At 32.8% G+C, this 14939-nt stretch overlaps 1 protein-coding gene across 4 annotated transcripts; it reads left to right on the top strand.

Moving 5' to 3' along the window:
* Nucleotides 1–1767: 1767 nt before the first annotated feature.
* On the top strand, nt 1768–14471 carry LOC105787404 (rhodanese-like domain-containing protein 8, chloroplastic). 4 transcript variants are annotated; one of them, XM_012613800.2, is made up of 9 exons: nt 1775–2298; nt 2391–2444; nt 3115–3264; nt 5405–5567; nt 6605–6696; nt 8982–9085; nt 10756–11031; nt 13480–13657; nt 14192–14471. In XM_012613800.2, exons 1-8 carry the CDS (start codon nt 1999–2001, stop codon nt 13619–13621), a joined length of 1281 nt encoding a protein of 426 aa, XP_012469254.1. In that variant the 5' UTR covers nt 1775–1998; the 3' UTR covers nt 13622–13657; nt 14192–14471. The 4 variants fall into 4 exon arrangements, with proteins under 4 accessions (XP_012469262.1, XP_012469254.1, XP_012469245.1 ...); XM_012613791.2 differs by lacking the exon at nt 14192–14471 and adding an exon at nt 14039–14187; XM_012613784.2 differs by lacking the exon at nt 14192–14471 and having other exon boundaries at nt 1776–2298; nt 13480–13786.
* Nucleotides 14472–14939: the final 468 nt, after the last annotated feature.

Below are 14939 nucleotides of genomic sequence, written 5' to 3'. Positions count from 1 at the left end.
ACGAATAAACGATAAATGAAATAAATTATAAAAAATTACCATATTATTTGTTTCATCCTTATCTAAATTAATGGCATCTTTTGCAATGAAATCGAAACCTTCTCAAATAAAACCATAGTAATGAAAATGAAAGAATACAATTACTATATTCCTTCTTATAAAAGTTTCATGACATTGTTGGGCAAGCATTGACTCATAATTTATCAATTTATCTGTCAAATTATTATATAAAAATGAAATGTCTAAATAAAAAGGCAAATCACAGTAGAAAAGGAGAGCAAATGACTATTCTTGGAGTCATCTTATCTTTAAGAAAAACATAAAAAAACTAGGGCTACAATACCATGCCAAAGTATTCAACTTAAAAGTAACTAATTATTAGTAGAGGGCTCAAGTTTCATATAAGACCATAAATGCATGTATGGTATAAATCCAAAATTCCATTATGTTGTTATCCTACCTAACCACATATAGGGTTGACAACCCTTATGAAATTTGTCCAAGTTAAATCTTATGAGCTACACTAGAGGGAGTGTTAAGTAATGTTATCCCCATTTTCGTTAAGCATTTGGTTTCCCATGGTCTTATATTAAAGTCGAGGCCTTCCATTTATTACCAACTAGTTTGAAGTTGGATGCTTAAACATATTTCTACAAGTAAAAAATGAGAAGTTTGAGGATGAGAAGTGAATGAAGTAAAGTCATCAAAATGAAATTACACTATTATTCCACCAAATAATAGGGATATGCATTTTCTAACGCCAATAAAGTTGTACGAAAATAAAACAAGACTAAGAAATTAGTGGTTTACATCATATTGATGGAAATTGACCACATGAGAATACTATGAAGTAATTTAAAAAATACTTAATGGGTAAGCATCACTCAAGCAAACTACAGACATCTCTTCAAAAATTGGGCCACCAGTTCTAATTGAGACAACTAATTTTATTTTGGACTGATAAAATGAGACAACTAACTCATAAAATAAGAAATACATCCATTTGAGTTATGATTTACCCACAAAAAAAAGGAGAGGAAATGAACACCTAGAAAGTAGAGTATAAAATAGAAATGGAAAATATCACATATAAGAGGAAAAAACATTCTGATAAGAAAATTGACATACCTAATTCTGTTCGCCTCCGAGGCTTCAACAAAATCTGACTATCGGTGTATGCCTTACATAGTCTTTTATCTGCTTGATTTCTTCAAATTAATTTTCCAGATAGACTTTATTAAGAGAATTTAATGAAATAAATATTATTTTAACCCATTAGGGAACCTAATTAATTTTTTCTGAGAAATGTACAAAAAAACGTGTTTGTTTAACTTGTTTGATTCCAGCAAGATCATTAAGTCACTTAACCATTTTTCGAGTATGAACAAGACGAATAAACGAGAAATGAAACAGATTATAAAAGATTTACCATATTATTTATTTTATCCTTATCAAATAAAACCATAGTCTAAATAAAAAAAAAGGTAAATAACAGCAGAAAAGGAGAGCAAATGACTATTCATGGCTCCACTAATTTGAAAAATTCTATAGGTGTGCCTGGCATCATTTTAACCTCGTTCAATAAAACATTTTCTTGGTTTGTATAGTAATGTTATAACTGATACTGTTGGCTTGCATTTAAATTTGCATATTTAGAATTGCTTTATAAAATTGTTTAATTTTAGCTGCAAGCGATCACATATTAATAAACTTTTGTTTATTGATTTTCATGAATTGTTATCAACAGTTTTCTTAATTTAAGAACCGAAGATGATAGTTGCCAACTTATTCTAGAGAAAGAAGCATAAATCCAAAGTTAAACCCTAACGTAATTTATCAAAAAATTAGTAACTTACAACTTGTTGTTAGAACCCCTTATTGCCGTTGTGTCACTTCATATCTATCTCTGTACAGTCTTCTTTGACAACAATTCCCCCGTTAACATACACTAAATAGGATAGACAGTAAAAAGAAAGCAGCAAGAACCGAAAGGGGAGGATGGGAGGTTGGAGTGTACATTCTGTGTCGACTCCTCTCAGTTTGAGTTTGGGCTCACACTCATTGCCCAAGCCTGCTTATTACTGTTGTTTCAATTATGGTTTTCCAGTAAAATCCAGGAAAGCTCCTTTTTGTGCTATTTCGATTCGTTGCTGTGCATCTGCATCTAAATCCTACAACGTTAATAAAATCCTGCAAGCTGAGCCTGAGATTGATGATTTCGTGGTGGTCAATTTTTATCGCTTTGTCTTCATCAGAGACCCTCAACACGAAATTGCTAAGCACCTCACTTTCTTAAAGGTTTCGCTCGTCTTTGGTTTCCTCGCAGTTTAACTCCTTTCTTCTGCTCTACCAGGCGTTTCATTTATTTATTTTTTCAATTTTATTTTCAGGGTTTGGACATACATGGCCGAATCTATATAAACGAACAAGGGATTAACGCACAGGTACTTTGTCAGTCGCCCCTTGCGTTTTTTATTAATTAATAATTGAACAAATAGTTACATTCCATTGTTCAAGGCGATTTGAGCATTGTCATTACTGTTATATGCTACCACTCCATAATTTGGTGATGAATCGACATTGTTTTTCTGCTCATTTGATTTTTCATGCTCGACTAAACAAAAGGGTGTTTTTTATCCCTTTTTTTTGCTAAAGAAAATGAAATATTAGGTTGCAAATGCTAGTGCTTGCTTCATTTTTGACCTTGTACAGTTATTTTCAAATTTAAACTACAGAAATTTTAGTAATTGAAAATGCATATAGTTCTCATATGCTTTTCCATGTATGTACAAACATATTTTTCCTATCTTCATTCAGCACTCTCTTGGTGCTTAGTTCCTTCCAGCATATTGATTAATTGTAGAAGATAGTTTGGTCTTTTTTGTTCTCTTCTTTCCCTCCCATTCCTCCTTTCCTTTTAAAGTACTCAAGTCGTATGTTGTTTGGAAAAACAAGGGCAGAGTATTTCTTGAATGCAAGTAAATGATTGATATTGATGGCAGTGCTAGAAAGTTGCATAGCTTGGTTTGCAGTGCATAATGCCTATCAGATTCCTTGGAGGAGTAGTTCATGTTTTGCCACTAATAATTTCTTCTGTACCCCTTCATTTTGCAGTATAGTGGGCCCTCAAAACATTCTTTTGCATATGTTGAATGGTTAAAAGAAGATGACAGATTTTCAGATATACTAGTTCAGACATCTCCTGCGTTTAACGGGCATGCCTTTCCCAAACTGAAGCTGCGATATAAGCCTTCACTTGTACAAGTAAGCAATATGTTTATGTGTCTGCCTGTCTGTCCTTGCATATTTGTTTAATTGTATCCAAATTTGATTTATTCCTTTTCTCTTTTGCTGCTTTTTGGTCTTCATAATTGTATTGTGTTCTTTTTTCTGTGATGCAGTGTACACATTTGCCTTTAGTTAATTACTCTTGTAAAAGGCTTACATATTAGGGGGAGAACTATGCTCCTCATAGCCCAAGAAATAATAGTTTGTCTTATCACCAAAAATATGATAAAGAAATGGTAAATAAAACCCCTATAATAATCTCTACATAATCATTGGAAGCCATGATAAAGCCTAAACTAAACAGAAAATAAAGTTTGGTTTTCTAGACTTGTGACAAAAACAGGCATGCTAAAAGTTCTTGGGTGGTGCCCTTGATTGTATCATCCTTTTTCATTAAGCATGATAGTGCTTGAAACAGCCCCATTGGCGAGAACAAATTTGATATCTTTGATGGAAATTTGGCATCTTATGAGCAGAGGTGCTTGCAAGAGTACTTATAGAAACAAAGAGAAGGAAATGAAAGAAAAAAAGAACTTATGGCAAATTGTCAACAAAACCTCCAAGTTTGAAAAAAAAAAACCTCACGTGATTGAGTTAATGAAGTAAACCATGTATGACATTCATGTTTTTGGTTGATACAAAATAATCTCTTTCCACAAACATAGAATTTCTTGATGGAATGTTTAACTGTTTTAAATTCAATACTATTACACTCCCGCCGGTATTTAAATCCTAATGGAAGAAGCATATTAATTGTAACTTCATAATTCATAAAATAGCTACCTTTAATGTAACCTTAGCATGCATGCTGTTGATATGTTTCATAAAGGATTCAACAAACTTAGAAAGATGAAATTAGGTGGAAATAACAGGATGAAAGGTACAAGATTCAAAGCTAAAAACACCCTCACCTTGTGTCTCCAACATGTAGGTGAACCTTATTTCAAGTAAATAAAGGAACACTATAATTTTTAGAACTTGGGACTTCAACTTGGAGGATTTGGATTCAGATCTTGTAAAGGGAGGCTAGGTATATGGAATGTGAAAGAGCCATCTTTTTTCTATGATTCAAGTCAACTGGCTTCCTAACATACTGAAAGGATAAAATGTTACATGGCTAAATCCCTATTCCCTTGTTTTTCTCACAATATAGTTCAACCGGTCAACTTAACAATATCTAATAATCCCTAGTTGTCCTACATATTGTAGCATGAACTTTCAAAATTGTATTTGTGGTCTCACTTTATGGACCTGTGTTCTTCCAGCTTGTGAACTAGGTTCAGAAGCATCTGATTTCAGTATTAGGATTTTACTTATGTTTAGGATGGAACTATTTGTTGAACTTGCATTTGATGATTGTGACTATAGACAATTTTTCATTAATCTCATTGTTCTTTTGATGTTTGGGTATTTATATACCTTATTTCTGTCTCTCTTTTACTCATCCAATTCACTTGAATATACACACACAAAAATACTATAAATACTGAGGACATTGGCAAAACATTGCCAAGATATGCTAGGCATGGGCTAGGTACAGCATTGAAAGGACAAAAGATTGCAGTGAAGCCATGTAATGAAAGAGAAACTTTAAGAAGAATTTGATTCCCTTGCTTTAGGATTATGCTAGTGATGAAACTTTGATTAAAAGAGCTCAAATTAGAGAAGAAACTTTGATTGGAAGGTGTTGTGATCAAAAGAATGGAAGGAGTTACTATGATCCTTTGCAACTTGGCTGCTGCTTTGTTGATGAAGAAGATGGAGAAAATGGGTTTTAGAATAGGGCAGAAAACTATTTTCAAGTGACCTTTTGGTTGAAAGGTTTAGAATGTAGGAGGCTACAACTTCTAAGTCTCTAAAGCTATTGGGCCAGATATAGCAATTACAGCAAAGTTGATTGCAGCTGATATGAACCCCCAAGTTTTGGTTGGTTTATATGTTCAATAAAACTGTGAAGTATGAAATGGCAGTTTTAAAGTAATATTATTCCTTGTATTTGCTTAGTGAATAGTTCTTCATCCTCTAGCAACTACCCATAGTATATTTCTCCCTCTTGATTTTTCTTTAAATGTCACATCAATGATGGATCATCCTAACTACAGTTACTTTTGTTCAGTTGGAAGGAGGAATTTCTCACCTCCCTTTGCTTGACCCATCAATGCGAGCGACAGCTATAGCACCATCAGAATGGAGGAAAAGACTAGAAGCAGTAAAAAACAATGATACGGCATCAAATACAAATCCTAGAACAAACTATATTTTGCTGGACGTAAGAAATGGTAGTTAGAAATCTTTTGATCTAGACATATCTTTTCCTTATATTGTATACTTTGGCTTTAATAATTGGAAGAACAGTAGTGTAATCTGGTAACTTTAAAGTCTTATTTTTTGGGAATATTTAACTGACCATCAAAATCCCAGTCCTTGAAGGTGAATTTGGAACTTATTGATTCATCAAAGAGTTATAGATAGAATGCCAGTTAAAACTATCCAACATTTTGCCTTATTGTCTATTAACTAGAAAATGAAGGAGGCTTGTCATTCATGTAATACCTGCAAAAAATTACTTTGGAAAAAATGAATTGGATTAAGTTGTTGGCAATATTCTGTTGCACATTTGGCTTTTCCATTTTCAAGTGCTAGCTTTAAGTTGAGCATTGTTTGAGATAGGATGATCCAACTTTGTGCCTGATAAAATGTGTATCCTAAACTCTGAGAAACATGATGATGTACTTAATAGATTTAAGGTTTTTTTACAAATACAATAATTTTTACTGATGCCCAAATGTATAGCATAGTAAGACATAAATGATGACTTGCTAGAAAGAGTTTTTAATGAGGTAGAGGAGACTAGGTTTTTCTAGAGTAAAAACTAGATACATCATTCTATCAATTTTTTTATATTGTGGAGAAACGAGTTATGTATCGAGCTCTGTATATGACAATGATTTCCACATGGAAGTGAAAATTTTCTTTAATTGCTGTGATGTCATAGAAAATGGGCTGCTCTTTGAAGGTGCTTCACCTAGATCTAGATTAGAGATTTAGCAAAGAAACTCAAACAGATTTATGGTTGACTGGACGAGAGAATTTAGGGAGAGAGCAATAGAGATCAATCACAAAGCAATTGAAAACAGAAAGTAATATCTCTCAAGTTGAATTGTGCCATGTCCATAGTGCAGTAAGATAAAGGACTACATGTCGAGCTGTTTGGGTAACTATTAGGGAACTAACTCTTCACTATAGAACACTTATAGATTTCTTTCTCATTGTTCTCCTATTAATGTCTGAAGATGTTGGGATTCCTTGAATTTAGGTTATGAATGGGATATTGGTCATTTTCATGGTGCTCAACGACCAGATGTGGATTGCTTTAGAAGCACTTCATTTGGAATATCTCCAACTGAGGTAATGGTGTTACTTTGCCTACTTCAAATTTTGTTTTGACTTTTATGTATGGTTGCATGTTTAGATCCCTGTTAGACAGCATACTGTTAAGTTTTTCTTTTTTTCACAAATAGTTTTGCAGTCCTATCCAAAATTCATGAATGTATGTTAAAACAAATTAGAAGTCCTATTATAAGTAAAAGGATAATTGAGGAGGTTTTAAATTGGACAATTTTGGAAGGTTCAAAATTGGCGAACAAGTCATATAGGATTTAGGTGATGATTTTGTATAGAGGAATTATCATAAGAATAAACTGGTAAGCTTGTTGTAGAGAGTTCTCATGCTGTGGTATGGTTTGCGGTAGTGCCTGTAATGCCTTTTACTGCATTGATGCATTGCATAAATTTGGAAGTTTCAAATGACGTTTAGGGAGACAACTCAAGTAGCTACAGGAAGAGGAGACTTGAATATTCTTTTACCTCACATCCACATTTGTGAGGTAATTCATCCCCAATTTAAAGTCTCCAAGAGAAACAAACAAACGAAATACACTATTCAAGTTCTGTTACATTTGAAAAGATCTTTGAATAGCTACTAATGGTTCAATACCAAAACAATATCCCAAACTGGATCTCATGGCTTCAACCAATTTAGAATCTTTAAATAGCTAGTAAACCACATCTAGCCTCACACATTTGAACAAATCAACCATTAGTTTCAATATATTATATAGTTCAGTTGACAACATTAGTTAAATCAAGATTGCTCAAAGTGTTGGCTGTTGCATTTGTGGCAATTTCAAGCTTTTATTGCAATTTTAATTCCAGACCTTACTCGTTAGAGAGAATCTTAATTCTCCCTGTTAAATAGAGTTTACATATGTTATCTTGTTTGAATAAAACACTTATAACCTAAGTAAATTAAGACAGGGACTCTAAATAATGAAAGACTCATAATATCTCTCTACAAATACTTTTAATTAAAAAAGATCTTCTAAAGATATAAAATACTCATAACTAAAATCTCCTAATAAAATAATAAAAAACTAATCTTTTAATAATTACTTTGCCTCTAATATTACTCCCCTCCTAAACAATAATTACTTTGCCGGTCCAATTTAAAGATTATTAAAAATTTTAAAAAATTAATTTAAAAAAAAACCGATTCAACCATCGGTTTTTTAGCCGGTTCAATCTATTCAATTGGTGGTTCAATCGATTTGTACCGGTTCTCAATTTAACTGGTTCAAAGACATTCTCTGGACCAATCCCTTGGTCGGTTCTCAGTCCATTCGACTGGTCCGGTCTGGTTCTAATAACACTATAAATTAAAGGGTCTTCTGTTCCATCAAAAGTTGGAAAATCTAACTTCATGTATCGTGGAACCACTCTGAATCTTGTCGCTGTCTCTAATCGGTTTTCCTGTTTCTCTAATCGACTTTCGTTTTTGTCAACATTGCTGTTATTGCTGTCAACCCCTTTTCCCTTATCAAAGTTTTGATTGGAAATCATCAATTCCCCCATCTGTAGCATGAACTGATTGATCTTTAACTCTATTTATGCTTTAAACAACTCCAACTCCTCTCTTGTAATGGAACGTCCATTGTTCCTGGCTCTGATACCAAATTGTTACAGCCTCGACGGATGAATATTGTCACCGGAGGATTCACAGGCAATCTGTTTGTCTTGTTAGGGTTCTTTCCTTGATTTTTACCTCTTCCTCACGAATGACCTATGTTGAACAAGTGGAACTCCTTGAAGGGAATTCCCGACCTTAAGACTTGTTAGAAAGAATCTTAAATCTCGTAAAATTTGCTTAATATGACTTCATTTTATTTCTAGCAATAGACCTCTTAAATAGAGGTTAATAGGTTTACTTGTTTGAATAAAATACTTATAACCTAAGTCAATTAAAACAAGGACTTTAAATAAAGAAAAACTCCTAATATCTCTCTAAAAATACTTTTAATTTAAAAGATCTCCTAAAAATATAAAATACTCATAAATAAAATCTCCTGATAAAATAGTAATAAACTAATCTAATAATAATTACTTACGTCTAACATTTTATGGTGTAAATAGCATTTAGAGAGTGTGGTTGATTTTGATATGTTCATATGATTTTATATAGGATTTTGATTTTGTAGCTGAAAACTAACTTGCTGGAACAAAGCAGGTCAAAGACATGCATTCTACCGTAGTGGCATGTGGATCATTCTTTTCTTTTCCTTTTTCTTCTTTCCTTTATGGGCTTTTATGTCTTTCTTTCTGAATGCTAGCTATTATCTCTTCTCTCACATTTGCAGGGTGTTGCTTCAGATCAGCTATTACAAGTTGATAAAGAAAAAACTGATATTTTGATGTATTGCACAGGAGGTATACGTTGTGATGTATATTCAACAATCTTAAGGTAACCTGCTGTTCTGTTCTGTCCTGTTCCTTTCATTTCTTTTCTGTAATTATGTTTGAAACTTAGAGCTTTACACCAGAATTGAAAAATGCATATAAAACTTAAACACGCACATTAAATTACAAATCTAATATTTCAACATTAAAAATAATAAAATTTAAAATAAAAATTATAGAAGTAAAAGGAATGGCATAGGTGTAACATAGTATCTTAATGCCAACTAATTCAATGGGCATACATTAAGCAAACCGTCCAACATACAACATTTCAATATCACGACTTTTAGAATTCTTAAGTTATTCTTTGGCTAAAGAGTAAGGGCTTCTAGGAAACATATACATGGGATGTAGAATGACATCATACAGATGGAACAATATGGTAATTTCTGAAAAATGACAACATTTCATAGTGGTTTATTGCAATAAAAATACATTAGATATATAAATATGCTTTATTTGTGTTTTCTCACTATACTTATAATTAATTTAGCAAGTTCAAACTAAATGATAGTTTAAAACAAATAAAATGAATTTAAAACAGTTCACTAATTACATTAATAGATTGTTAATTTAGCTATCTTGAACATGCTTTTCTAAATAGGTTGCACTGTCAGTTTGGGGCTTTAAACATTGAAATATGTTTAAGCCAAATGCTTTGCCCAAACACCTTAAAACACCATTAAACCAACCAAAATTATATGCCCAATGGCACTTAAGATTTGTTGTCTCCGTAAATCCAAGTAGTATCATTCTCTTCAGAACCCTAACTAGCTTTTCCTCCCTCTTTACTTCTTCAATGGTTCACATCAAACTTGTTCTAGCAAAATCATGAATGGTTAATTGTAGTGCAGTAATTGGAGGTTGTATGCTTAGTTACGAGTAAATTCCACCCACCCATATAACTTGCACTTTTCTTTTTCCCGGTAGCATCTTGTGTTTTTTTGTCTCAACTAGCAGCCTATGATTGAATTTTAGTACTCTGCCATTAATTTTACCTGGTGAAAAAAATCAAAATTCTGAAGTATCTGTGAAAAAAAATAAAAATTCTGAAGTATCTTATTTGTTCACCTTTAAGTTCTATTTCTCTTTTGGGTAACATTAAAAGCTTAGCCCTTTATTGCTATAGAAACTTAACCACATCATGCTTAATTAAGCGAAAAAAATCTTAGGGTGCTATGAGGAAAAGCTTGAAATATAAGCGGTATTTTTGTTGTATCTAACTACATAAAAACAGAATGCAAAAAAAAAAAAAAAAAGAAGAAGGGTAACTGATAACATGTATCCCATTTGGATTTAAATTGTGGTTGGGAATGTGAATTTCTTTCACATCCTGTTATTGCTATTGTGGACAAATGGATATTACCACGGTAAAAAATAAAGGCTATGAATATCGGGGGTGAAGAGAGTGGAAACTGTTAGATAGCAACCTGAACCTTGTGTTACGGCCGCTATTTAAATCCTTGATCTAACATGGATATGACACTGATATGTGGGGGATGCAGTGTGTTCTGTAAAGAGGGAATGCTCAATCTTAGTAACGATGCAAATTGTATTTATTGGTAGGAAGAGAAAACATAATGAGATACATCTTAGCTGTGATTGAATTACTTTGCATGTCAATGTACTATAGAAAATTTCCCACTCTAACAAGATAGTCCATTTTTATGTTAGACAACAGGGTTTTCAAAATTTGTACACCTTGGAGGGAGGGGTATCTCATTACCTCAAAACTGAAGGTCCTGTAAAATGGATTGGGAACTTATTCACATTTGACTCTCGTCTTTCTCTCCCACCATCTGCCTATAACCATGAAACAATGATTGAAGCCAGCATGACTCAGCAAGCATTTGACAGTGATAAATTTGCTAAATGCTACGTTTGCAATTCACAAGTTTCTGAGTTAAGGCACCGGAACTGTGCCAATCTTGACTGCAACTTTCTTTTCTTGTAAGTTTCTTTCTCCCCTTTTATTGCGTATTTGGCCTGCATAAATTGTGAAGGTTTAGCTCATGCTAGAAATGCACGTCACACAAATAACCTAACCAGGTTATTGTGGCTGTTTCAAAATAGCCATTAAACACAATTTACCTATGGACTGAATCAATCATATCAATTATGTTGGTTCTATAGTTCTAGCATGTGATTTTAACTCTAAATTTCTGGACATATGGGAATTCTTGAAAGATCATGCATAGAGGACTGATGGCAGCCTATTCAAAGAAGTGAAACTTCTTATCTTGGTAGTGGAAAATATAATGTTTAAATCACATTGTTTTCTTTTTTGTGTTTATTTCTAGCTTTCTCACTGGTCATCATACTTGTTCTACATTTATTTATTTATTTTTGAGGGGGACGGGTGATAAACCATAAAAGTTTAGCAAAGTCAAAGGTGTTCTCACATCCTTTTTTCTTCTTTTTCTTTTTCCTTCTATCAAGATAAGGATTACTCCAATAAAAAACCGCAATATATAACTTATATGTTTTTATATTTTCATGTAGAAAATATTCAAAGTTTACATATATAATCAATTATTTGAGTAAAATTCATATTATTACTCAAAAATGTCTAGTCAATTTTCAGACTCATTTTATATCCCCTAAATGTAATAAAAAGGTTGAAGTGTTATAAAATGTAAATAATTACTATGCTGAAACCGATTTCAAGGGCCTAAAGAAAATCTTAGCGCAGGTAATCGGGTTAGAATGGTGCCCAAGTCTGCTTTTTTTTTTTGTGTGTGTGTGTGTGTGTTGAATTAGTGACTATAAGTGGATCACAAGATTAAACCTTTTTGTTTCAGCTTATTAAGTATTCAACCTTTTCAAATTGATACAAATAAGGAATTAATTACATGGTCAGTAATCTAGTCCTTAAAATTTAAGCCTATTAAGTATTCAACTCTAAAGACCAGTAATCTAATCCCTAAATATCAGTAGTAATCAAATCAGGTCAGTTGTCATCAGCTGTCAACGCATGGTCAAGCATTCTGCTGTGGCTCGGTCTTGACTCTAATGCTAAAGGAACGGTTAAAAATAAAATGTTGATGATAGTTGCTGATAGAATAAATTTCTAAGAGGGAAGGAATAAGAAAAAGATGGAAGAGCGAAGAATGTTGAAATTTTGAATTATGCTAAAGGAACAGTTAGGTAAGAAGTGTGGAGCATGTTCAGATCTTGATACCCTATGAGGCATCTAATTTAAAACCACTTGTGACTAAACCAATGGGCAAAAGTAGTGTTTTTCTATCATCTTATATTCAAGGTCAACCTCCCCATTTATGGTCTATTAGTGTTTAGGTAGGATGCTTAACATTGAGTCAAGGCCTCGAGTATACTTTGTTCATCTTGCCTAACCCCATGTGAGGTCGATGACTCTTTGTGAGGCTGTTTACGTGTAGGCCTTTGTTGAGTTACATGTGAGAGGGAGTGTGAAGTGGTATTACCTCAAATCTATTAAGTTAATTGTGATCTTGATTCAAGTTGCTGATTAATTTTAGGTTGGATGCTTAACAGTTTATGTTACCATTGTGTGGTTCATTCTTTACTTTTTGATGTTGATTTTTTGATTGGTTTATAAATAAACTTATATATTTTGAAGCCTCCCTTTGGAGTTTATTTCCTCTCTTCATTTATTTGGATGGTGTAATGACTAGATGGTACTTAGTTTGGTGGTTATATTTAACAAGCGTTCCCATTCAAACTTTCTGCTTTTATCTTGATTCTCAATCTGTATAAGATTAGATGGTATTGGGATTGAAAATCTCAATAAATGAGAGCCTGAAGACCCACCCCCTTTAAGCCCTTATCAAAGTCAAAAGTTTTGCTTGTTTTATATAAAACTTTGTTGATGAATATTTGTTTGGAGTTTTGCTTGAGTCGGTCAAGCAAAATTATTAGTTGATCTTAGTTTGCTTGGATTTATTTTATAAGCCTTGCCCATTCTTTTCTCTGCTATCTTCTTCTTCAATCTGTATAGAATAAATGAATGGTATTGGCTTGAAAATCTCAGTAAATAAAAGCATGAAGACCTAGCCCCTTTAACACCATGTCGAAGACTAAAGTCTTGCTTGTTTTATGGAAGATTGTTTATGAGTAATTTCTTTGGAGTTTGCTTGAGTTTGTCAAGAAAAGTTATCTGTTGATATGAAAAGTCAATCCAGTTTGATCTAGGAACATTGGGTTTTGCTTGAAGTATTATGGAAAATTATTGATGGTAATGAAAAACTGTTGATGATAATGATAACTTTGTGATCATTCAAATTTTGGGAAGTTTTGTGTTTTTAGAAATATCATATTTCGGTGGAACAAATGTATTTTTTTACATAAAATATTTACTTTCCAAACGTTCGTTTTAGGTAAATAACCGATGGGTAAATTGTATTTATCTCTACTATCCAGATGTTGTGAAAACTGTGTGATGGATTTGGGAGGATGTTGTTCTTACAATTGCATGACTGCGCCCCGACGCAGACCTGTTTTACCGGGGTTTCAAAGATACAAAAAGTGGCATGTGTATCGAGATCAGAAAGTCGAAGCTTGAGCTCAATGAAGAATTCACGATTAGGATGTTTTTGAGGTAATCATCCATAATCTACCACAATTTTGTGGTACCTTATAATCTTGTTAGAATCTAGTTATTGTATCTAGAAAACCTGCAATTTTTAAGTTTGCAACAGTTTTTGCAATGCTATGTTGCAAGTGGTCACTGTAGTCTAGCACTTTCATTATAATTTTATATTTCAGCAAACAAGCAACTTAAAATATCAACAGAAACAAGAAGAAATCTAAATTAAAAGTTAATAAGAAAAATAATATGGATTAAGAGATTGCGAAAAATATTCAAATGAAAATTGAACACAAATATATCCAGTGAAAGGCAAATTAAAAACAAATTTGGGGATTTCATAGCTCTCCTAAGAGGATGATCAAAGCCTTACCACTTTGTTTTGAAACGCAGATTTGCATAATGCTATATAGGAAATCAAGTCCATTAATAAGCAAGACAAAGACTGGAAACCCCAATCAACATAATAACACTGGCTTTAACCTCCACGGTGAATTGTCTCACCTTCTTTATTTTATTATTTCTTGTTTTTACTTCCACCGGCAGTGTTACCTCCAGCCGCCGCCTTTTCTTGTAAGGCCTTTGCATCTCTTTCCCAGCGTTGTTCAGGGGTCAATCTGTCGTCCTTGGATTTTCAATCTACGAAAGATCCAACTTCTTGCTTTTTCTATGTTTGTGCTCAATCAAATTCCATGTTTTAGTGAATTTAAGAGAAGATTAGGTGATACTTTTATGGTTTCACAATATATATTCAGTTTTCATTCATTTGAAATCTTTTTTTAATCTCTTGATCGCTATTATGATGATCATCATCGTTTGATTTTGATTTCTTCTTCTCTCTCCATGTATAATATTTTTCCTTGGAAAAGCTTAGATGAAATGAAACTGCAAAGGAAAAAATAATTGATTCTTTTAACCATGGCTTAAGAGATAATGACACATATAATGCTGACATGGAAGTTCATTCTTTTAAGAACGAATTAAAGTCAAGGAAAATGTGAAGTTAATGTGCATTGACTGTTGTAACTTTCTGTAACGAAGTTAATGTTCCAGCAATATATATTTCAAATTAGGAAGCTAAGTTTGGATTGGGTGAAATGGATTTTTATAGAAGTTTCCATCAAATAATTATTTTGTGAAGCCAAGAATGGAGGGGGGAAAAATAAGCCATTTTTGCTTTTAAGAGAAGTGATACACCAAATCGGGCAAACGACTTTTGTTCAACATAATTACAACCTAAAATTATTTAAGAAATAATATCAATACCAGATGAGCCTTCACTTTAATAGTAATG

This window comes from Gossypium raimondii, chromosome 7, assembly GCF_025698545.1.
Source record: "Gossypium raimondii isolate GPD5lz chromosome 7, ASM2569854v1, whole genome shotgun sequence".
NCBI classification, from domain to species: Eukaryota; Viridiplantae; Streptophyta; class Magnoliopsida; order Malvales; family Malvaceae; genus Gossypium; species Gossypium raimondii.
Note: the sequence above shows the minus strand (reverse complement) of the source record. Positions and strands in the feature narration are given on the sequence as shown.

What these genes read in the sequence shown, in the direction of transcription:
- LOC105787404 (XM_012613800.2), top strand. Translation starts at nt 1,999, where the DNA reads ATGGGAGGTTGGAGTGTACATTCTGTGTCGACTCCTCTCAGTTTGAGT. An exon ending in AACAAGGGATTAACGCACAG is followed by an intron (nt 2,445 to 3,114) that starts GTACTTTGTCAG and finishes TTCATTTTGCAG; the next exon opens with TATAGTGGGCCCTCAAAACA. An exon ending in TTTGCTGGACGTAAGAAATG is followed by an intron (nt 5,568 to 6,604) that starts GTAGTTAGAAAT and finishes CCTTGAATTTAG; the next exon opens with GTTATGAATGGGATATTGGT.